The 24,904-nt window shown below is 33.4% G+C and overlaps 1 protein-coding gene across 2 annotated transcripts; it reads right to left on the bottom strand.

The window, feature by feature from the left end:
- Positions 1-633: 633 nt before the first annotated feature.
- LOC117916467 lies at positions 634-10,289 on the bottom strand. 2 transcript variants are annotated; one of them, XM_034832523.1, is made up of 6 exons: positions 10,127-10,289; positions 3,993-4,126; positions 3,478-3,845; positions 3,249-3,286; positions 2,906-3,072; positions 634-1,861 (listed from the first exon to the last, which is right to left on the bottom strand). In XM_034832523.1, exons 2-6 carry the CDS (start codon positions 4,098-4,100, stop codon positions 881-883), a joined length of 1,662 nt encoding a protein of 553 aa, XP_034688414.1. In that variant the 5' UTR covers positions 4,101-4,126; positions 10,127-10,289; the 3' UTR covers positions 634-880. The 2 variants fall into 2 exon arrangements, with proteins under 2 accessions (XP_034688414.1, XP_034688415.1); XM_034832524.1 differs by lacking the exon at positions 3,249-3,286 and having other exon boundaries at positions 2,906-3,077; positions 10,127-10,288.
- Between the last annotated feature and the right edge of the window lie 14,615 nt (positions 10,290-24,904).

The following is a 24,904-nucleotide window of genomic DNA, read 5'->3' as shown; positions in this document are numbered from 1 at the left end:
CTACAGATAATTTTTATTTTTTGTGAAAAAACTCAATAAATAAAGGAGATGTTGCTGAAATTTTGATAGAATTTATCATTTTTATTTATTTAATTATTTTTAAATTTAATATTATATCAATTATATATTTATTACATCACATTCAACCACAATTTAATCATTGGTTTAACCAATGAATCATAAGCTGGTAACTTATTTGGTTCAATAATGGATCTGATTCTTAAAGCATTGCCTTAAAAATATTTTAAGGAATCATTTGGATATTTTTAATTATATACTATTATATAGCTCAAAATTTAAGGTATCATTAGATATAATTCTCATGTTCTATTTTTAAGAAAAAAAGGTACTAACAACAATATAAAAGCAAAAAGTCATTAAAACTTACCTTCAAAGTTATAATGACTTAAAAAATATTCTTTGTTGTATAAATCAAAATTTAAGCTATTGTTTCCATATATTTTTTATTTACTATTTTAAATAAAATTAAATAAATCAATTATACCGACTTATGAAGTACTTAAGCTCTGTTTGGATGAGAAAACATAATAAAAATAAAAAATAGATTTAAATTCTATTATACAACTCCTTTTTTTCTTATTCGTCTTTCCTATCAAGAATAAGATCAGTGTGTATTTAACATGAAAATTCTACCTTTTTATGCCTCCAATCTAGGGTAATGGAAGAGAATTTCTCACAGCCAGGAGAGATTATACCACCACACAACCATCAACAGGATGGCATTATACGTCCACAACCACAGCCTCTTATTCTAATTTCCTCCAAAATAATAAACAAAACATCCCCATATGATTCATAAAAGAGTCCTACACTATAATCTCAATTTTCTATGCAGTCCATGTCTCTGAAAATTTCCATGCTATTCCTGCATCATTGATCTACTATGATCATCATACAAAGAATATGATCGCCTTTTCATACCATTACTTTGAGGGGGTCTTGAAATTTTGTTGTCAGAGGGCATTCGCTGCATCAAAATATGAGAATATTGTCCATACCCGGGTGAATCCCTTCCTGTATCTGGATGGGGTTCAGAATTTTGTCTCAAAGTAGAAATTCTCGGCCTTGGCTCCATCCAATGGTTGGTGCCTAATTGGTTTCCAGCAGAGACTGCAACTCCCATCTCAGGATGATACATTGTTGAACTAAATCCAGGACTGGACCCCAACATGCTGGCTGGAGGCTGAACTCCCCCAGGTTGCAAATCCATGGTTAGTCCGTGTGGTCTACCATATCCAACAGGAACAGCCATCCCATTCCTAGCTCTCATAGCAGGAACAGGAACTGGAGGTTCCAGTTCTAAAGCTCGTCCCAGTTGCCCATTTTCTCTCGACAATGGCCACCTACTGAGCTTGTTTGAAAGCGATAACTTTGCATATTGGAGGGCATCCAGCACACTCCCCAACCCATTGGCCTTTTCTGACAGCACCTTCACTTGGAGTTTATTTTTGCAGCCTGAGGATTCTCCTTTCAAGAGATTTCCCTGCATGTGGGATGAAGAGTTCCGTGCTGAATGGCGCCCAGGTAAAACATTTGAAGGGGGGTGGAGGGATTTTTGCTCCAACCCCTCTTGTTGCTGCTTCCAGTTGGCATTAGCTTCTATGCTTCTTTGGTTGGAGATGGCAAATCCTGGAAACTCAGAAGGTGATTCACTAGAAACTGTACTGCTGCATTGTTGAGGCTCTAAGCATTCCGTCTCAATATCAGTGGCAGCCAGGAATCCATTGGGCTTCACTCCTCGATCCTGGGAGGTAATCTTTTCAGCAGGCTGCAAAGTCAGTCCCTTGACTTCATCTTTTTCATCTTTGACATCTGATAGGTTCCCAGGTCCATATGAATCCTATTTATACCAAGTGACAACATTTAAATTTGAATGCAATAAGATCTCAAACAAAGGGCTATAAAATTATTAATCAAAGGAAAACCATTAAAATCATACTAATTGTTACAGGATTGTATATCAAACCAATAATACTTGGGCTAACAGTAGTAAAACCATGCAACCTTCTCTCACACATGGGTTCAGTAAATGGAAGAATAAACAATTGGTGAGGTTCAAACTGAAGACCTCTCGAGACTAAGAGTGATACCACATTAAGCTATCAACTTAACCCAAAAATTTAAACTGTCATAAAATAGTATGTTATGCTGACTAATACTCGAGGATAATAGTCTTAAAAATAAGTTACCAATACCAAATGCAGATTCAGTTACCATTTACCAATATGAGATCCAAAATACATATAATATCCTCCCTTCTGTTTCTAAACAAATGAAAATGTGAATAAACATGAAAGTTGGCAAGACAATGCAGACAAAGGAAAAGGCAAACAAACAAAGGGAAATGCATGGCTTGTCTGTTTCCATTCTCCTAGCAGCTGATTCAATTCTATTTCTAAAAAAGTCAAACTTAAAATAGGCAAGTTACACATTAATCCATAGGACTTCTCTAAACATTTAGAATGGTCCAGAACTTCTTGCATGAGGTGAGCATGGTGCCAAGATCTCCTCAACCCCAAAGCAACCAAGTGATATCATCAAGTGCCACTCTCAATATTGAAAATACAAAGTGCACTGAATCTTCTTTTAAACCTTAAAGCAAAGCCCCAATCTCCCCTGAATAGCCCAACCATACCCAGATGATACGGCCACCATTGACCGGTTCAAGGCTGGTCCAAATGGTAAAACAGGCCAATAAGTGAACCAAACTGGAAATGTGACCAGTCAACAGCTCAACCAGTTGGACCAGCTGGTCTGGTTGCAAAAACATTGATTATACTTCCCTTTTAGGCAAAATATTATCAATCTACCAGCAAGATGCAGGCAAGATCAAAGTGAAATTATATGATGGTGATCAAAAGTTAAAAGGTGGTGAAGGACATACAAGAGTACAGTTGCTATTCCCTCTGAACTTCTCTTCCCTTTCTTTCTGAGCCTTTTCTTCTGCTTCATGGTGTCCTATGAACTGGGCCTGCTCCTCTAGTGCAATTTCCATGTTTACGTCTTTTCCATCATGATAAAATCCAGCATTGGGAACTCCCTCAACAACTTCTGTTCTGGCAACAAAAAAGCTTGATAACTGAGAAGCTTGAAAGTATCTACGGAAAGGAATGGAAAGGAACTGCAATAGATGGTGAAAATAGAAGTAGTTGAAACATGATGAGGAGATTTCAAAAAAACTAATTGGCTAGATCAGAACATCAAACTCCAAAGTTATATCATTTTGCCTTCTTCATTTTGATGCTTTGCTGCATATTTCCTACATCTAGAGAACATGAAAGACTGAAATCAGGTTGAAAATGTGTTACAAATGCTTAATGTGAGAACCATCAATAGTGGGACAAATGCCCTTGCAAAAGATGTATATTTGCATGCATGCAAGACTAACAAATGGATACATTAGTTTTCTCATCATTTCCACCCAATAGGAAAAAGAGCTGGCATTCTAAAGCTGACCTGTTTTCTCCCTGTTCTGTCTGGCAGATGGATTTACCAAGAGTTTTTGGGGTAGACCCACCATTAGATGTGGAACTTGTCCTCCTCCTCCTGCCACGGTCACCATGTATCTTTCCATTATGGTTTCGACAACACTTGAAGCTTTTCTGCAATAAGCTTCTGCCTGGTGAGGTACAAAATTCCCTTCCAGAATTATCACTGATTCTAGATTCAGTGTTGATGCCATTGTCATCAGAACCTGAATGAATTTCCTCTGAGAAGTAACTAAAGCCGTTCTTCTCTAAACTAATTAGAACATCCACCATTGCATTTTCAGCTTTCCTTCTTTGAAATGTGACTACTCTTAGTTGTTCCTCCAATTCCACCACCTAATTGACCATAAACCAGACCTTCAACTCATTAACACCAAATAAAGCTTTGCAAACAGAAGGAATTCTTCAAACAGTAACCCGAACAAGAGGAATTCTCAGGCAAGAATGAAAAGATAAAACAAAAAATAAAAAATAAAAACTAACCCTTTTATGTAGTTCCTCAACTCTTTGCCTTGCAAATTTTGAGGCAGATCTTTCAGACAGCAACTTAGCACGAAGGGACTCAATAGTTGTAGCATCGGAATCCTCCATTGAACTTTTACAACATTTGAATCAATCTATCTTACAATAAGAACAAGTTAACTCCCTTTACAACCAAGTGTACAAACAAGTTCAATACTTTCAGGAATACAGTCCTAATTAATAAGAACAGATTAACTCTCTCTACAAGCAAATACAGAAACAAGCTCCATACTTCCAGGAATCTCTTTAGATTCACTGAATGAAGCCAATGCATATGGGCATTCATAATGAACTCTAGTCCCAACAAAATCTGAGAACATGCACACAAACCCTTGATTTTTCCAGAGTAAGGAAAGGAAATAAAGAATAATGATTTCGTGATGAGGAATAATCGCTAGATCAGAGGGTATAATTAAGAAGCAAATTGAACTTCATGGAAATGTAGTTATATTGAATGAAACATAGGAAAACTTGCTTTCAGGATCAACAGAAGCATCAGCAGCAGCAACATTTGAATCAACCTCCCTTATAACAATGCAGAGAATTAAGAATAGGGTTTGCTGATGGATCCCAGTATGTTATGATCTTGTTAAATAGATTGATGTACTATATGATAATATTTTAGAATGAATAGAATGATAGCTATATTAGGATTTGATTACAATTTGCTTGATTTAGTTTTCTTGCAAGGGATAGGATTCCATTATAAAGATGGTATTTGGCAGTCCAGCACCAGATTTATGTGAAGAAATAAAAAAAACTTAGCCCTTCAAAAGTGGCATTTAGGAACATTAACCGCTTCAATGTGTTCACTTGATAGATTTTTAATAATTCGATAGAGTAGGTGATATAATTCCTGATGAGACATTATTTACTCATGAAAGGTAAGATGTCAAAGAGCAAATGCCAGAAGAACACTCAATAAAAATTAAACGATGATGGAAGAGATGAGCCACAATACCAAAGAACACAAACATCAACAGGCAGTTTGACATGCCAACAGAGAACCAAAGTAAGTACCCCAGTGGCCAAATGAGAGATCCAGCCAAATGAAGAAATTTTCCTCAACCATCATCAATAACAGAGTTCACATTGCAACATGGCAAATCATTCTCCCAAAGAAGATAACTGTTTAATAAATGCAATTTGGGCATGAAATTGATCGTCAGCCAAGGACAGCATTTTGTGGTTTGGTGAGAAGATTTAGGAAAAAACTATTATTTGAGAATGCAACATCATTTCAAATTAGAGTACCATCATAAGAAAATTATTTGATTCATAGAAACATTAACAGAGAAGCTTCTACCATTAGCCTATAGGAAAATAATAATTAGCATTATACAGTGCCACTAGTAACAATTAGCCCCATGTCATCTTTACAACATAGAGATCAAATCTTAATATACTGAATCAGTTATTGTTACTCCACATCTGCATAAGTACTTGCTTTGTGATGCCACCAATGAAAACACCACTATTAACAATTACCCCCATCTTTATGACGTAGAGATCAAATCTTAACATATTAAATAAGTTAGTTGTCCCTCCACATCTGCAAAAGTACATGCTTTGTAATGCCTCATGGTGAAAGCCAATTATTCATTATAGCTTTCTCTCCAAAATTGATTAGAGGTCCTGGTTAAAGATTTTAAAAAAGGGATAGGAACTGGGAGAGAAAATTCAACTGCTGAAAGAGCAAAGAGAAGACCCCTTTGACTCATCCATATGGTAGTCTGAATGCATCAACTGAACGGGACTGGGTTTGCTGATTTTGCAAGGAGTCGAAAGACAAAGCTGAATGTGCTTCGGCTTAATCAAGTAACCAAATAATAGATATTTTCCTTTACTGAACCCTTCAAATCAACTTCTTTCACCTACATGTTTTGCTGATACCATTGGAGATCAAACACAAATTCTTTAAAATGCAGGTTTATGAAATCTGGAGTTTAAATTATTTATTAAAATTGACAGAAGAATACTCTTGGATAATTAAAGGATTAAATTTCTGATTTTACTTAGGCTAAATAATGCTAACTTCTGCCTAGAAATTCTAGAAAATTGACAAAGCTACTCATTAGCCAGCTTAACAGGCCAGATGTAAATACTAGTTCCGTGGTTATGAATCAGCACAAAAAGGAACCTAAGGAATTTTATCTGCTTCATTGATCACACAACATTCCACCTTCAACCATGGGGTATCCTTTATTTTACAGATGGCTCTGGAGAAAAACAAAATGACCAAAGATATCCTGCTAATGAGGCATATAGATCCAAGTTCTCCTGTTGAGAGACAACACATTACTTCAATCTACCAAGATTTTATCACAACATATGTAATGTCTCACACCAAAGTGGATAAGTATTTTGTTTACTAACAGTGTTGCATCAAAGTCCCCGGCATGATGAAATTAGCTTATGTCTATAAATTATGTTTGTTTCATCTTGAGTGTGCTGACTGCATCTTGAATATCACACCTATCATCGCTAGAGAATCACATGTTATTTTGCTACCATACCCCCAAACCAACACCAAGCAAAGTAGCATACATGATACAACTAGCACCTCTTGGAAAGAGGCAAATCATGCTACATCACTTCTAAAATATTGTATTGGATCCTTCATCAATATTCTCACACTTCCACATCTTTCATCTGCCAATGGATTCCCCTTCTTCTTTGATCTATCATTAGGGTCTTTGGCACCATCCCATTGTTGGGCTTAACTTCTCTCTAACATTCTACCATCAATCCGTTGAGATGTTTAAATCTTGTAGTATCAATACATCATGAGGACTTGTCTCAAGTAAATTATTTTCAATTACATATTTTTAGCTTTGTACCAAAAAAAACCCTCAAAATTCCAGTCTCTACAAAACCAGAAAAGTGAAACCATAACAGAAACTTCAAATTCATGAATACCAGATCCTAAGAATTCAGTCACAATCAATAAACAGAAAGAAGTTCATAAAAAATGTCAAATCATGTAGAAGGATTAATTTTGATGCATGGAACCCAAACCTCAACTGACACAATTAATAACAGTAGGAGCAGCAGCAGCAGCAATATTGACATACTAGCACAACATGTAAGTCCAATGATATGCGGACTAACAATCAAGTTCACTCAATGCAAAGTTCCAGGGTCATAGGCCAACTACAATGATGTCATGTGTCTCTTCATAATCCCATGCCTTCATCTAATTCCTAAGCTAAGGAATGGTTAAATAGTAGTAGCAGCAGGAACAGCAGCATATGCTAGCACAACATGTAAGTCTGATGACATGTGGAGTAACAATCAAGTCCACTTGTTGTAAAGTTCAATGGTTCTAAGGCAACAACACTGATGTCATGCATCAGTTCATAATCCCCATGCTTTCATCTCACTCCTAGGCTAACAAATGGTTGTACTTAAGCAGCAGAGGAACAGTAGTATTAGCAGCAGTAATAGTAGTAGCAGCATATACTGGCACAACATGCAAGTCTGATGACAAGTAGACTAACAATTGAATCCACTCGTTGAAGAGCTCCATGGTCCTAGGCAACTACAATGATGTCATGTGTCTCTCCATAATCCCCAAGCCTTCATCTCTCCTAGGTTAAAGGATGGTTATGCTTGAGCTAGACGATCATCATTTGGGTGAAAGTCTGAGCCCCTTGATTGTCCACAAAACATGGATGTAACATATGGAAGAAAGATTGGATCACTTCACTCATCTAGGAGACTAGGATGAAGAGGTTGATTATGTCACATAGCTCCTATCAAGTTGGGGAAGAGGGTTCCCTCCATTGTCCTAGGCCTGACTTCTCCTGGAAATCAACCCAGAAGGGAACCTCTGTGTGAATTACCCTGCCCTTAATGGCTGATTTAATATGAAAGGGAGGTTATTCGTGTACAAGAGACAAATTAATGCCTCATTACTGTTATGATTTGGATCCGCATATAAAAGGTATATATTTCACTCTCCATTGAAAAATGATGAAAAGAAAAATCACCAGAGAGGGAATCTCAAGTGCCTTACAAGCACGATTTCCCTATTAATCCCCTTCTCTCCTCCCACACTACTTTACTCTCCCCTCCAACTCAAACATCAAACTATCCATGTGATGGACCTGCTCTCCTACTAAAGCCCCAATAGCAACAAACTCTAATCCTAGTCATTGGATAGTAGCAGCAGCAATTCAGGATTGCAATCCTATGGAGGTTGTTAAATTAAATCAGAGAGAATGAAGTTAAAGATCACATAGAAGAACAAATCTCAACCCCTGGAACCTTAATCCCAAGTGTCAAATTCAATAACATTAACAATAGGGACAACTGCCAAGTTTGAAACCATGTACCAAGAAAAGGTTATCTATAAAAGCATATATTATATAACAATGACAATAACAAATTAATAATCTATTCATCTTTACAAACAAAAAATATGGGAACCAAAAAAATATAAACCCAAACCAACAAATATAATGATTCCCTCATTTTTCCCACGACAAAGAGGAATTCATACTAAATTTCAATTTCATCTTTCCTCAAAAGGCTTTGGTCATATGGGTTAGGTTGTTGTCTTTTGGTACTAGAGCCACTTTGGATATAGCCATAGAAAGGCAGCCATGAAAAAAGCAATCTCAAACTAATTGATCACCACCACAAGGAAGACCAGCCCACTCAATGTAAGAAGGATTTGTTGTCGTCACTCAGCCAAGCATGGTGGACTTCAGCGACCCAATTTATAAATTCAAGATATTGAATGTCTTAAGAGTTTATGAAAAATTAGGTGGCTTACTTTCATTTTATTGTAGAGTCATTGACAACTGTTATCCGAGACCTTTCAGCCTCTATAGGCTGTGCTTATGACTACATGGAATGTCAAGGTAAAAACATGGACAATGGCCCTTGAAGCAGGAATATTTAAATGGATAGAGAGATAAGCTATAACATCAATTATACCAGATGGCATTATAGCATTGAAAAGGAATCATAAGAACCAGGTAAAGCATTCGAATTCCCAAAAGAAATAGCAAAGGAATAGTGACGAAATACTTAATACAAGTGTACAAGACTCTAATTATCATGTGACACACAACCATTCACTCAGGAAGGATGGATGATTTGATGCCATATACCTAATAGATTTGAAATGTTACAATTTGCTTCCAACACAATGTAACACCTAGAGGAATGGTTGATAACTATTTCATCCACCAAAAGTGCTGCATGAGAGTCCTTATCCACTCTTTATGATTTAAGTGGCTAAAGTAGCACTTCTAGCATGCTTAGACCAACACATCAATCAAATATTTAACCACGATTACCCCTGGAGTCCAAAAACAAGTCCTTTGGTAATGCAATCTCACCTAGCATTCTTCCTATTTCTGCTCAATTGTATCCTTCTTTTTAAGAAAAAGTCATACAGAAACCGGCATTAAGACCAAATAGCATACAACAATTGACCCTTTCTTGCAAATGAAGACTCCAAAATTGGATTTTTCCTCCTATATTCTTTCATACCACTATATACTTGGATTGGCTAATTGGATTTTCACATGAATAATTTTGGTTCTATCTCAACATCTCCAGAACCAAGTTATGCTATTTTTTTTTTTTTTTTTTGGATAATCTCCCTGCCATCACCAAATAAGCCTATAAATTATTCTCCCAACCTTCGCCTTTTTTACATCAGCCCCGGCAAAGAGAACAACACCCTCTACAAATATCCATTTTGGCCTTTTCTAAATTTGCATAATTTTGTCAAAAGCACTCCAAAACTCCAGTCCCTAGACACCCATACACCCATACGAAGATAAACCAGAACAAAATTTCAAAAAAAATAAAATAAAATAAAAATCCCAATTCAATGGATCCATCTGAAACTAATACAACCTAACCCCATAACCATAAATGATTCACAATTGAAAAAAAAAAAAAAAAAAAAAAAAATAGAATAATGATTATACTGATATTGAATTAAAACGATACTCAGAACAAATCAAAACAAACCTTAACTTCAACACGTGGGATCATGTAAAAGATTCAAGAATATAGACTTGCTGTAAATTTCTGCAATTAAAACAAAATTATAAAAAGAAACGAAACCGTACCTTAAAAACCAAAGTTGACTGACCCTTCCCCTTGCAGGAAGTCGAAGACGAAGACGAGGAGGACGAGGAAGGTTGTGATTGGGTACGTGTCAACCAATCATAGCCAAAGCAGAGCAGTGGCTTTGAGGGCTGGTAGCTCAAGCACGACTGCAAGACTACACATTTTGGGTCGTCGCTTCCAGACTTAATTGAGTTGACTTGGAAATGGACCATGATTGGGCCCAAGCCTGGCTACCATTTGAAGAATGCTATTTGTAAAATAATAAATATGAAGATGAAAAAACAATTATAAATATTTATTCACTCAGCGATATAAAATAAAAAAAAATGGAGAAAAAATTTACGGCATGTTATGTTTTTGAAAACTGTTCTGAAAAAGTTTTTAGTGTTTTCAGAAACAAAATTACTCGTTTGGGAACTAAATTCGAAAAAACAGTTTTTGCTCTCGAAAACTCAAAAAAACATGCTTGATTGAGTTAAGAAATTTTTTTTTTTTAAAATAAATAAAATAAAAAACATGTTTAGAAGTTAGTTTTTTTTTTTTAGTTGAATGTTTTTTTCGTAACTTCTCTTGATTTATGAAAAAATATATAAATAAAAAAAATTCAACAAAAGATAATAATTAGAGGACGATGAATTTGAATGGAAAATCATATTACATTTAACTATCTATCCTTTTTTTTTTTTCTTTTTTCTACTTTCTACCAAACCTTATCCCTCCAACATCCTTTCCAATTATTTTAATTTTCTAAAAATAACAATAATAGACGGAAACACAGTTAAATTAATCTATAAATCTAAATTCTTTTTCATATGTTTAATTTTTGTAAAATAATTTTTTTATCAACTTAATATTTTAAATATATAAAAAAATTTATTGTATCCGTTTTTATAATTTTAAAATTAAAAAAATTGTATCAATTTTTAATAATTTTTTATTTTTATTTTTTACCTTTTAAACCTTTTGCATACTGACCCTAACCTCCAAATTATTTCTCCACCTTCTTGGTTGTCCTCTGAAATCTCTCCCGCGATCTCTCCTTCTCACTTCCCATGGTTGCTACTTCTATAGAATTCACGCTTCTCTCTTCCTCTTTCATCTCATTACCTTCATTCCCCTACTTTTATTTCTCTCACAAACACACATATTTACTTACCTTTGTCGTTTCATATGAAGGTCAGATTGTAATCTCCACCATCACCAACATTGCCGCCATCAATTTTTCCATATGAAGGTCATATTACAATAGCCACCAATACCAACATTGTTGCCATCAATTTTCTCATTTGGAGAAGGAAATTGAGGAAAAAAACGAGAATACAAATTTGAGGGTTTGTTCATTTGAGATTTAGTTCAATTTACTGGATGATGCATTTTTTATGGTTTGAGAGTTTGTAATTTGTTCTTTGCCGGTTTTTTTTTTTTCTTCAGAGTGTAAAAAACAGGAAAACAACTTGAGATTATTCTTTAAAACTATCAAATTGAGAACACAGAAAACAAATTTGAAAACACGGACAATAATTGCCAAATATGTTTGTGAGTGTTTTATATTATGAAGAACAAAAAAATAGTTTTAAGAAACAACAACCAAACAAGCCCTAACTCTTTATCTTACAATTATGTCTCTATCTTATAATTATAATTATTTTCAAGAACAATTTTCTATTTTTCATAACAAAACAATTAAAAAAGTATGTTTGATAACTAGAAAATTATTTTCTATTTTATATTTTAAAGAACAAAAATTTACTTATTTTTTAAAAGTTATTTTAAAAAATAATTATATAAATATGTATAATGATTAAAAATAAAATTTTAAATATAAAAATTATTTTTAAAACATATTTAAAAATAGATTAACAATATTTAATGTTCTTAAATAAATTTTTGTTTTACAAAATATTATAAAATAATTTTCAAAAATTATTGTAAAAAACTATTTTTTAGAATTGATCTAAAAAAATAGTTACCAAATAAGGCTTAAGGAACCAAACTTTACATCTCAAACCTTCAACATGCATGATAAAATCTAAATTATTAGATGAGAATATAACTAACATAACCATAATATAAAATAATAAGACCGCATATACATAATGAGATTATAATAAAAAATTGTACAAAACTTGATTGAAGTAATGAAATCACAATACAAATTCGATGTGATTTTTTGATAACATTTCTCAATAAATACCAAAGTAGCAAATATAGTTGGAACCTAAAAAAAAATTTAAAATTTAAAATTAAAATAAAAAATAAAAAATTGCAGAAGCATATTTCATGTGTAAGTGGGTGAAGTGGCAAAGGAATTTTCAAGTTGTCTTCCTCGAAACTTGAAAGCACAAAGTCATACTTCTGTTAGTGACAGGAGAATCCTCCCAGCCTGCTTCCTTTCTGTCACAAAAGCAATGATGTCTTCAAAGAGTTGGAATCTGCAACAAGCACATCATATGCAAGAATCCACTGGGAAATGCTGTTCATCGTGGCATTCATTGGCAATGGGAAAGGGTTCATTTGGATATGAATTTGAGTTTGATTTTTAAGACACTAAAGTTAAACAAATGAACATCTTTCGAATATGTTCAAAGATCAATCAATTCTAACCTTGTAGAATTATATACCAATCAAGGGTCTATTAAAATATCCATCTATTGTCGACCTTTCGGCAGATCAGGTGTGAGCGGAAAATGGAAAGGATTTAGGCAAGAGGCATCATGTCGTCTTTGACAGCCAATACCACCCGTAATCTCCGCCTTAAAAATTTTCTATATATGCAAAAGTTTTGGTGACCCATGTAGATCTAATCACGTATAGGGCTCTTCTTATAGGTGTCAAGTCAGTCAGAATTAGATTGTATGGGTGCCAGTTGGATGGTTTGGAGTTTAACAAGTGTTATTCATGGGTAAACATATTTTAATTTCATTTACAGGAGTCTTGACTTTTAGGGAAGGTTATATTTCTTGTTTGATTTTTGAATTCCTTTCACACATGGTTTAATGTCTAGTTGGTCATCATGAGTTATTTTAGGTTCTTTTGAGGTGGAGTTTTATGAATGGCTTGAAATTTAACTATTTTTTAGCATCATTGGGACTTACATAAAGTTGTTTGGTGCTTTAGATTTTGTCTTTCAAAGGTGATAACTTTTTGGGAAATCATGAGTCACGAGCCTAGTCTTCTCTAGAAAATAAACATGGCTTCAAAAATCAATTAAGAACCGAAAGCATATCTTGATTTGGATGTTTCCTGACCAAATACAGTCTGCAAAATTCATTTAAGAAGAATCTAATATCATAAAAGACATTATAGATTGCGTCAAGCATGATACTAGATATGAGAAAATAGTGGTCTTTTCTCTCTTGAAAGATGGTTGGGGTTTTCTCTTTAAAATTCTCTCTAGAAGAAGATTGGAAAAAACTAAAACCCTAATCTCTAATAGGGGTATTTTCTAGGCTTCACTATGGGCTTAGGCCACCAAATGTAATTCAACTGGGTCCTAATTAATTAATTAACCCTAATGGGCTCCAATTAGTTAATTAGCTTATATCGAAAAGATAATTCATAATATTTAGTATAACCTTGAGCTTTTACCAAAACACTCTTATGGACACACTAATGAACCAAAAAACCAAATCCTTCAAATAAAATGTACCTCCATGAAATAGGAGCTTGAGTTGGGATTACAAGGACCTATAAGAAAATAATGGCTCCTTCAAAATCCAATTTGAATTCCACTAAAGAGAATCAACTGTACTCCAATATCTTATAAAATTACAATAAGGCGAACTTTAGGTTTGTGTTCTACTATCCCCTACATGTAGACCCCCTATGAATTAGTGTCCATAATTTGACAAGATAATGCTATCACCTATCAAGATTATGTCTTTAATCCTTAAATTATAGATCCACCTATTATGTGATCAATTGACATACTCTAACTCTAATGAGCATATGTTAAATTTTTAATAAGGAAATGATTATAGTCTTATAAATCACATGTCCTTTGTATCACTTAAGGGAGACACGATGTCTCACTCTTATGAGAATACCGATTACCACTAACCTTTATCAATAGTGACTTAATCTATGGATATATGACCACATTAGGGTTTCACCTGTAAGTCAAAGCCTCCTATTAATTTTGTGTTCAATATCCTCTCAAAGTTAAAAGACCATGTGACATTACTTGGTGAATCGTAACAATTGATAGTCTTACGTCATTATTCACCAAAGGTCTTATCCAATGTGCAATCATACACACTAGTGCACTCAAAATGGGAAACCCATCTTGACGGTCAAGATAGGTCATCTCTTTAATTAGGAGGTGGTGTCCTATAGTTTTTACTGGATTACCCAAATCTATGAATTAACTGTGAATAACTTATCATCTTGCAAGGAACCCATGACTTGCATTATCTGTACAACTCCTAATGCACCCCCAAGTCATTTATAATACATGTGATATGAACATGTATGCTCAGATAACCAATTAATGCATATGATATAGTAAAGTGAACAAGAAACATAAATAAATAAATTTATTAATGAATCTAAAACTATTACGCGATGTCATATTTTTTAGGGCTTTATTCCAATAGTTGACCTACTCTTATGTTGGGAGATTTGATTTAAACAAGCTTGAGCCTTCTAGTGATGAAGACAAAGAGCTTGACCCTATTGGGTTTGATGCTACCGCATTTTTTGAGGTGTAATATTCTAATGTTATTTCAAACTCTATTTGCTTATTTTTTTTGTGCACTAGGACCTATTCTACCATTTTTATGTATATACTTTTGTTTTAGGAATCAAGTTGTATGTGTTTGATGTAGGAAATCTCGAATCACTCAATTCCTTAGCCCATAATCAAGTTAGATTCATGAAAATTCCTTTAGACATCGAGATCCTAGCAAAATAATAAAAAATCAAATTTTTAAACAAAAAGGATCTAGATAATTGCTTAAGAGATACAAATGATTTGGATGTTACTAAATTAATTCTATTTGAAGAAAAACAAATCTATAGTCACTAGAAGTCTTGTACACCCATGATCTTCCACCTAATGACTCTTCTTTGTTCCTTAGAAATGGTTAGGGTTTGGAAAAGTAAAAACTAGGGCTCTCTTTTTATGGATGGTGGAAGAAGACAAAGGCTTGAAACCTTAACCCTTAAAGGGGTATTTATAGGGTTCCTTATTGGACTTAATTAACTTAAGCCTACCAAGGCCTTGAGTCACCAAATTTAGCCAAAAAAAGGTCTTAATAACTTAAGTAGCCTAACAAGGCTATCCAATCAAATAATTAGCCCAATCTAGATATATCATTCACTAACCCATATGCAATCTTATAAAATTACCAAAATACCCTTATGCACATCAATGAACTATGAGTCAATCCAACCTTCATAAACTGTGCTAACAAAGTATATGAGTTTGAGTAGGGACCGTTGAGACCTATAAGAGAACATTGGTTCCCTTAGAATCAAATTATAAAGTTGATTCAACATTCTACTATAAAGAATCTACTACACTCTAGTACTTTATGTAAATAATAATTAGACATTAAATAATTTTGGTTTGTGACCTGCTACTTATTGTATACAGTCTCCCATGAATTGGTGTTTGTAGTTTAATAGGTGAAAGTTATTAGTCTCTCAAGACTACTTTTATTATCCTTGAGTTACAAATCTTTTTATTGTGTGATCATCGAACATATCTCAACTCACAAAGAGCTTATGTCAAGTTCCACTTAAGGAACTATTATGATCATAGTTTACATGAACATACCTCCTTAGGATCACCCAAGGAGACACATTATCTCAATCCCATGAGATATCACAATGCTTTTATTGAAAATATCTATCACTATCGACTTTTATCAACAATGGCTCAATCCATAAGATATATATGATCACTTTAGGATCTCACCTGTTGGTCAAAACCACTACTAACTTTGGTACAAGCTCAATATTCTCTCAAGATTAAGAGGCAATATAATGTAGCAATTTGGTGAAGTCATGACCACTTGATAACCTTATGTCATGACTCACTGTGGGTTCTATCCAATATTGAACCATACATACTAGTGTACTTAGTATTGGAATCCCATCCCATTGACCAAGACTAATCATCCTTCTAATTAGGAGGTAGTACATTACAACTTTTAATAGGTTGACTAAGACCATGAATTGGTTGTGAACAAATCGTCTTTTTATAAAAAACCCATAACTTGGATTTTTCGTGTAACTCTTAATGCATTCAAGTCACGTATAATGCAAGAGATGAAAATTAGAATAGTCATAAAGTACACTACATGGAATGATGATAGATAAAAGTGAAATTGGAACTTTATTAATGAATAATGAACTTCAAATTTTGTTACATCATATCATACTTTTAAGGGTTCTATCCTAACATTTGAATTCTTCGAAAGCTTCATTCCAAGGCCTAAATCAATAAGGTGCATACAACTAACTTTCTAAGGACACTAGATATAGACAATGGAAGTGTTATAATCACAAAACTTAGATTTAGGTGTGCAAAAACATACTTTTGATTTGAATGTTTTGAAATTAGTTCTAGTTGATGAAGCAAATGATGCATATCTTGAAATACCTTACAATCTTTTGCACAATAGCTTTTGCGATTTGGGTTTGACACATGAGAATGGATGAATTATCCCTATAGGGATGAAGGTTAGGGCTTTCTTTCTCTAAAAGACACCCTTAAGAGGTTTTATATAGACTTCTTTGTGGGATGACTTAAGCTCATTTTGGGCTTAGGTCATTAAATCTAGACTGAATCCTAATTAATTGATTTGTTTTATTGAACTCTAACTAATTAATTAGCCCAATCCAAAAAAACAATTCATAAAATCTTGTGCAATACTGTTTATTTACCAAAATGCCTTTATGCACATATATGAATAAAGAACCCGAATATCCCTCAAACCATGTGCCACCAATGATATGGCTTGAGTAGGGACATTGAGACCTATAAGAAAATATTGGCTCTCTTAGAATCTAATTTTAAAGTTGACTCAACATCTTACTACAGATAGTCAATTACACTTCAATATCTTGTGATATTAAATTGAGATATAAAGTTCGAGTATTAACTACTGCATATAAGCTCACCATGAACTGGTGTTCATAATTTAATGAAATAAATACTGTCAACCTCTCAAGATTATCTTTATAATTCTTGAGTCTTAGACCCTTCTATTATATGATCAATTGACATACTCTAACTCTCTAAGAGCAAATGTCACTTAAGGAATTATTGTGGCTATAGTTTTCATGATTATGTCTTTAGGATCACCCAAGGGAACATATTGTGTCAACTCATAAAGGCATCATGGTGTCTTCCTTAAGAATGTTGATTCATGCCCCTTTTTTTACCTAATAGTTTGGCCAATGAGAGTCGGGCTCATTGCTTATAGAGAACAAAGGTATGGAAATTTCGTGCAAAAAGGTTTCATGGCAACAACGCCATGCTTGGATCGGTATTTGGTTTAAAAAAAAATTAAATGAGGTTTTACCATTTCGAAACTTTAAATCAAGTTAGTCGTTGAAACTCTTAGTTCTTGAACAAAAAAAAAAAAGTAATAACTATATAATGGTTAAGTCATTTCCATAGGAACAAACTTTGTATCAACTATGCCAAAGGTATAGGCTTGGGATGGTGTGAACGGAATGAAGAAAGAAAGAAAGAAACAAACAAACAAAAATATATATTTTTCTTATTTAGTTGTGCAACTTTGATTAGTGTGCATTGATCGGAAGATGTGGCTCGACTGTAAGGTGAAACAATCAAGGTAATATGCTAAAGTGTAGGATTTACAAGGTGTGCTTCATAGATGGATGAGAGAGGACACTTTATTGAGGTGCACTTTCATTGACTGACACTGCACGCCTCAAACTATTAGTGTGCATTTGGCTTTATTATGATCAATAACACACTTATGGTTGTTGAAATGTGCCTTTGTGATCCTTATGTAGGTTGGAATGAAGTAGTGTTCTCCCTTCCTCAATGTGCTCATCATTGTGCCATTATAATCACCCAAGAAAATGGGCTATTCACTTACACATCCTTACGCAATTTGGGCAAAGTCCCTTCAATGTGCTTAATGGAGCATGCGTGTAAATTGGGCTTTTGAGTGCTTAATCCAAACTACCATTGAAAGGTGCGCTCTTTTAGTGCGCTTCTCCCAGTGCGCAATTTGAGTTAACTTTCCCAAAATGTGCAATTTAGACTTAGCTATTCTTAATGCATCTTTTGGAGAATTTTATGCAAATCAGGGTGCACTATGGATGATAATGCACTCTTCTCAGGTGTGCTAGAAGTGCACCAAATGTGTTTTAACTACGCAAAATCCTCCTAAAAGGCTAGAACACATCAAACAATTTTTCTAAGATTTTAATAACAATCTAAAGCTAGGCTTGTCATAAGTGTCTTAAACATACTAAAATTAGCTCTCTTAAAGTTATCTTAATATACAATGAGTTCTCATCATGGTTTGAAATGTTGGAATTTTTCGACGAAATATCGCTAATATTTTAGTTTTCGTTGAAATTTTTGAAATTTTATTGAAATATTGACATTTATTGGTATTTTTACCGATTTTTAAGGATATTTTCCAATATTTTCGGTGGTCAACCTGGTCAACCCTTCAATTACATTGCTATTGCCCAATCACGCTGCTACCCGTCACTGTTGCTACCACCCAATCACGTTGCTACCCCTCACTATTGCTGCTTGTTGCTAGCCGCTGCTATTCAAATTTTGCCAGCCTTGTTTACGTTGATGTAGGGATTCAAATCCAGGCCAAAAATCTTGGGTTCAAGCCCAATTACCACTAGGCTAAACTCGCACTTATTAATATGTATTGGTAGTAACTTTGTTAAACTTCATTATTAAAAAATTAATTAATTAATTATAATTATTTTACTTTAAATTTGATTTATTTAATTAATAAATGCATACAAACCATTATTATATTTTTTTAACAAACATTTTTTAATATCATTTATATGTGTGGACCCCGCATTTCGGCTCATGCGTTTCCCACTCGATGGCGAGCTCGATTTTACTTTGAAAATGATTTCATATTGGTTAAAAATGACTTGGAGTCGCCACTTATTTTTGTTTTATTTTTAAAAGGGTAAACAAAATAAGAAAGAAAAACCCTAAGTGTGACTCCTTGTTTCGGAAAGGGTGGTCTGTGAAAAAACCGGATCGGGTTCGGGGGTCAGGTTACTTATCGGGAAGGTACGGTAGTGACCGTAGCACCCCTTTAAGTCCCTAAAGTCGGGTCTCTACTAATAAAATGAAGCGATCATGGCAATTGATGAGGAAATCAATGAATATCCTGAATGATCATGCACATATGCGAATCGGAACATGTATAGTGAAATATCAGAATGAGAGTGTATGCGTACCTGGGCCACGAGCCACAATGCGCTATCAAGAAACGGGATTAGTGCAAAATTAATGAATACAAAATATAGCTCATGCATATCGGGGTACAAACGGAATTCGAGCAAAATACATTAAGCACGACGATTTACGATCAACAAGGATCAAACCTAGGGCCCCCACCAAAGCCCAATTTTTCATTCATGGGCCAGTCTCACAAATCCCATGTTTTGGAATTATGGAGAATTCATTATTGCTTACCAGAAGATTATTTAGGAACTGAAAGGGGATTAAAACTATTAGAGTGAAAACCGGATCCCGGGAGTTTATTTGAAGATTAGAGTGTTTGGAATTAAATTTAAAATATTAGAGCCTCGGTAATTAAAATGAAATTTGCCAAAGAAAATGAGAAATGAACTTTAGGGAATTAAACTGGACAGATATAGATTTTGAAAGTTGAATTCGTAATAATAATAATAATAAGGAATGAACTTTAGGAAATTGAACTGCGAGAGTATAGATTTTTAATAATAATAAGAAGAAATGAACTTTAAGAAATTAAACGGCTAGAGTATAGGTTTTTAATAATAATAATAATAACAATAATAATAACAATAAATGATAATAATAATATGGATAAACGAAAAGGATTAAAAAGGGCTTTGGAATTATAAGGGCCTAAGGTGATAACAATAACGATAATAATGATAAGGATAATTACAATAACAATAAGGTTTTGAAATAATAATAATAATAATAATAATGATAACAAGATTTTGAAAGTCGAATTAATGATAACAATAATAATAATGAGATTTTAAAAATTAAATTAATAATAATAACAATGAGGTTTTGAGGGTTTGAATTAATAATAACGATAATAATAATAATAATAATAATAATAATAATAAGATTTTGAAAGTGGAATTAATAATAATAATAATAATAATAATAATAATAATAATATTAAAATTTTAAAAGGTTGGATTAATAATAAAAATAAGAATAAGATTTTGAAAGCGGAATTAATAATAATAAATAATAGTAAGATTAATGATAAGGTTTTTAAAAGGTTGGATTAATTAATAAAAATAAGAATGAGATTTTGAAGGTTGAATTGATAATGGTAATAATAATAATAATAGTAAGATTTATGATAAGATTTTTAAAAGGTTGGATTAATTAATAAAAATAAGAATAAGATTTTGAAAGTTGAATTGATAATGATAATAATAATAATAGTAAGATTTATGATAAGATTTTTAAAAGGTTGGATTAATTAATAAAAATAAGAATGAGATTTTGAAGGTTGAATTGATAATGGTAATAATAATAATAATAGTAAGATTTATGATAAGATTTTTAAAAGGTTGGATTAATTAATAAAAATAAGAATAAGATTTTGAAAGTTGAATTGATAATGATAATGATAATAGTAAGATTTTAAAAAATTGAATTAGTAATAATAAATACAATAATAATAAAGTTTAATTAACAATAATAATAATAATAGTAATAATAACATTAATAATAATAACAATAGGCTTTGAAAATGGATAAAGGTTGGAAATGGGCTTGGGCTTTTGAAAAAGGGTTAGAAGGAAGTTATGGAATGGGCCTTGGGCTTTGAAAATGGGTTGAGGTTTGGAAATGGGCTTAGGAGGTTTTTTTTTAAAAGGGGTTTTTAGGGTCCGGCCTTTAAGATGGGTTTTGAAAAGGGGTTAATAATAATAGGTTTTTTTTTAAAAGGGGTTAAAGGGTTTAGGCTAGGGTGGACATGGGCTTAGGAGATGGGAAATAGGCTTTGCTTATAATAATAATAATATCGATAATAATAACAATAACAATGTCCGTTAATAATAACAATGTCCATTAATAATAATAATACCCATTAATAATAATAATATCCATTAATAATAATAATATCCGTTAATAATAATAATAATAATAATAATAATAATATTCGTTAATAATAATAATAATAATAATGATATCTGTTAATAATAATAATAATAATAATACGTTAATTATAATAATGATAATAATTTAAAAGTTGGATTAATAATGATAATAATAGTAATATTTTAACAATAATAAGATTTTGAGAGTTCGGGTTAATAATAACAATAAGAATAATAATAGGAATATTTTAATTGAATAAATAATAATAATAATAATCGTAATATTTTAAAAGTTAAATTGATAACAATAATAATAGTAAGATTTTTAAAAGTTGAGTCGATAATAATAATAATGGTGTGATTTTGAAAGTTAAGTTAATAACATTAATAATCATAATAATAACAATAATAATGATAAGATTTTGAAATAATGATAATAATAATAATAAGGTTTTAAAAGTTGAATTAATATTAATAATAATAATAGTGGTTTTGAAAGTTTGAATTAATAGCGATAATACGAATACTATTTTAAAAGTTGAGTTAATAATAATAATAACAACAATATTTTGAAAGTTGAATTAATAGGAAATAATAATAGTAAGATTTTGAAATAATAATAATAATAATAATATAATAATATTTTGAAATAATAATAATAACAAAATTTTGAAAGTTGAATTAATAGCAATAATAATGATAATAATAGTGATAGTAATAATAGGATAATGGTTAATAATAATAATAATAATAATAATAATAATAGGATAAGACTTAATAATAATAATAATAATAATAATAATAGTGATCCCAAGCTCTTAAGCCTAAGCCCAAGCCCAAATCCAAAAACCAATCAACACAAAATTGGGCCTTGCCTTATCCCAAGCCCAGACCACCCCAAACTTGGGCCTAGTGCCCCAATCCAAGCCCAAAGTCCTCATCTTCATCTTCTTCCTTGCATATTCCCCCCCGCGGCTGCAACGTCTCCGTCACCTCCACGCGGCGGCAGCAACGGCGGTGTTCGGGGTTGTGGATCCTCCAGGCCAAGTGGACAGCCCCTCGGGCTTCGGTGGCGCGAGGAGGAGGTGCTGCCGCGGCGGCGTCTTCGGCGCAGCTGCCATGGCGGCTGGTGCAGGCGCGCGCGTGGAGGAGAGAGGCCGCGGGCGGCGGCGACGAGGAGGTGCTGCGGCGGCGGCGTCCTTGACGCTGCTGCTGCGGCGGCGGCGTCCTCGACGCTGCTGCTGCGGCGGAGGCGTCCCCGACGCTGCTGCTGCGGCGGCGGCGTCCTCGACGCTGCTGCTGCGGCGGCGGCGTCCGCGACGCTGTTGCTGCGGCGGCGGCGTTCCCGACGCTGCTGCTGCGGCGGCGGCGTCTTCGACGCTGCTGCTGCTGCGGCGGCGTCTTCGACGCTGCTGCTGCTGCGGCGGCGTCTTCGACGCTGCTGCTGTGGCGGCTGGTGCAGGCGCGCGTGGCCGGAGCGAGCGGCGGCGGCTCGGCGACGTCCAGGAGGTGCGGCCGCCATGGATCCAGCTAAACGAGCGAGCCTGAGGAGACGGGTATGAAAGGTGGCAGCCATGCAGTAATGAGGGAGAATGAGCATGGCTGCGGTGTAGAGAGAGAAGTGATGCGCGGGGGGAGTATTTTGACGTGAAGGATCCATGAAATGCAAAGAAGGAAAATGAGACGCACTCAAGGGAGCATGACGATGGCGGCGTGTATAGAGACCGAAACAAAGATCATAAGAATGATAACGGCCATACATATGCAGAGATGAACACCAAAGAAGGAAATGAAAGCGGGAACAGAGCATAGTGTGCATACAAATGGGTTCACCCCGAAACCAAACCTGTGGCCCTCGAAGTCCACAGCAAACAATGAAATATATTATCAAAAATGGTGAAATAGGCATTCAGAAATGGGAACTTACCGCGCACGATGAAACTCCTTCTCTCTGGTTTTCTTTTTCCACCCCGATCTCCTCTTCCCCTAGCTCCTCTACATTTCCTTCCTCCTTTCTCCGTTTTTAGCTTCCCCAGCAAGCCATCCTCCATCTGCCATCACCCCATCTAATCTGGCCGCCTCCTCCAGCTGAAATCCCGGGGTGGTCAGAAAATTTTAATGATGGAAAAATCCAGCTCCCTCTCTGGGGGGTCTACAATATGATAATTAAATATAAAAAATATAAATATTAAAAAATCATCATCATTTATTGTACATTATCGAATGCATTTGAATCGAATAAATTATAGTTTTAATATTAAATATATCATCATTTATCTCATTAATCCTATTTTAAAAAATTATTTTCACTTCACTTTTAAATTTTTTATATTTATCCTTTTAATTTTATTTAATTTTGAATGTTTTTATTTTAAAATATTAAAAATACAAATTTATTAAAAAATACTAAAATAAAAATAATAATGAATTTATAATATTTTATAAATTAAAATTAATTTGATTAGATAAATAATAAATTATTAAGATCAATTTATCCTTAATTATCAATATTTTTCTCTTTGATAATATATATATGTCAATTATAGTTAAAAATAATATATTAATATTCATTTTATCATTATTTTGGGTTATTTTAAAATTTTTTATGAATTTTGAATAATTTTCGCCTTACCAATATTTTTCTCTTTAATCATATATATTCATTTTATTAATATGTCAATAATATATATATTTTTTTTAATATTTCTGATATATCCATAAAATCAAAATACCGATATATCTATATTTACTGATATTTGAAACCATGATTCTCATCATATCCCCATACTAGCTTGTTGTTAGTACCTTAACAACAAAAATGAAAACAAAGAAATGGGAACTCAGTTAAAGAATCAAAGAATAAAGAACACAAAATTTAAATAAAAAATAAAGACTAAAGAATAGAACTGTATCGGACAGTCGGACTTGGTTAGTGTAGGCAAATGCAAGGTATTGTTGTCTCTCAAGTCTCAAGTTCTGAACTGCCCTTAACCAATGTCTAGACGATACAAATTTCTGATAGCTAGAAGGGGTCTTCAACAAGTAGTTTAATTATAGTGGGAAGGGCATTATGAATAATTCATTGGGATTCACTTTTATGTTATTTTATATAATGTTGACTTGGTCAATAGCATGACAAACTTTTTAAGTCTATATAAGAAAATTTTCAAATCACATACCAACGAATTCATATTAAATATTATAGAATTTCGTTATATTTGAATTTCAAAAAATACCAATAAAAAATATTAAAAAAATATAATTTTATTATAGTTAATTATACTATGAAAAATATTTAAAAAATCAGATATGATAAAAATTAGTTAAAAGCTTTTGCGTTTTCAAATTATATCATCTTTGTGTTAAAGAATTAAAATGCATAAATATTTAAATAATTTCAATTATATTTTTCATGGTAGAGGTGAACATTGGAAAATTTTATTGAAGGAAGTTCGTGGGGTGGTGCC

The sequence above is a fragment of the Vitis riparia genome, chromosome 6 (genome assembly GCF_004353265.1).
Source record: "Vitis riparia cultivar Riparia Gloire de Montpellier isolate 1030 chromosome 6, EGFV_Vit.rip_1.0, whole genome shotgun sequence".
In the NCBI taxonomy this organism is placed as follows: Eukaryota; Viridiplantae; Streptophyta; class Magnoliopsida; order Vitales; family Vitaceae; genus Vitis; species Vitis riparia.
The sequence above is the reverse complement of the archived record's forward strand: the minus strand, read 5'-3'. Positions and strand labels throughout refer to the sequence as shown.

Bases quoted from the DNA above. Each gene is read 5' to 3' on its own strand.
- LOC117916467 (XM_034832523.1), bottom strand. From the start codon at position 4,100: ATGGAGGATTCCGATGCTACAACTATTGAGTCCCTTCGTGCTAAGTTG. The intron at 3,846-3,992 runs GTTAGTTTTTAT...ATGGTCAATTAG, and splicing joins TTGAGGAACTACATAAAAGG to GTGGTGGAATTGGAGGAACA. The intron at 3,073-3,248 runs GCAAAATGATAT...TTGCCAGAACAG, and splicing joins AAAGCATCAAAATGAAGAAG to AAGTTGTTGAGGGAGTTCCC.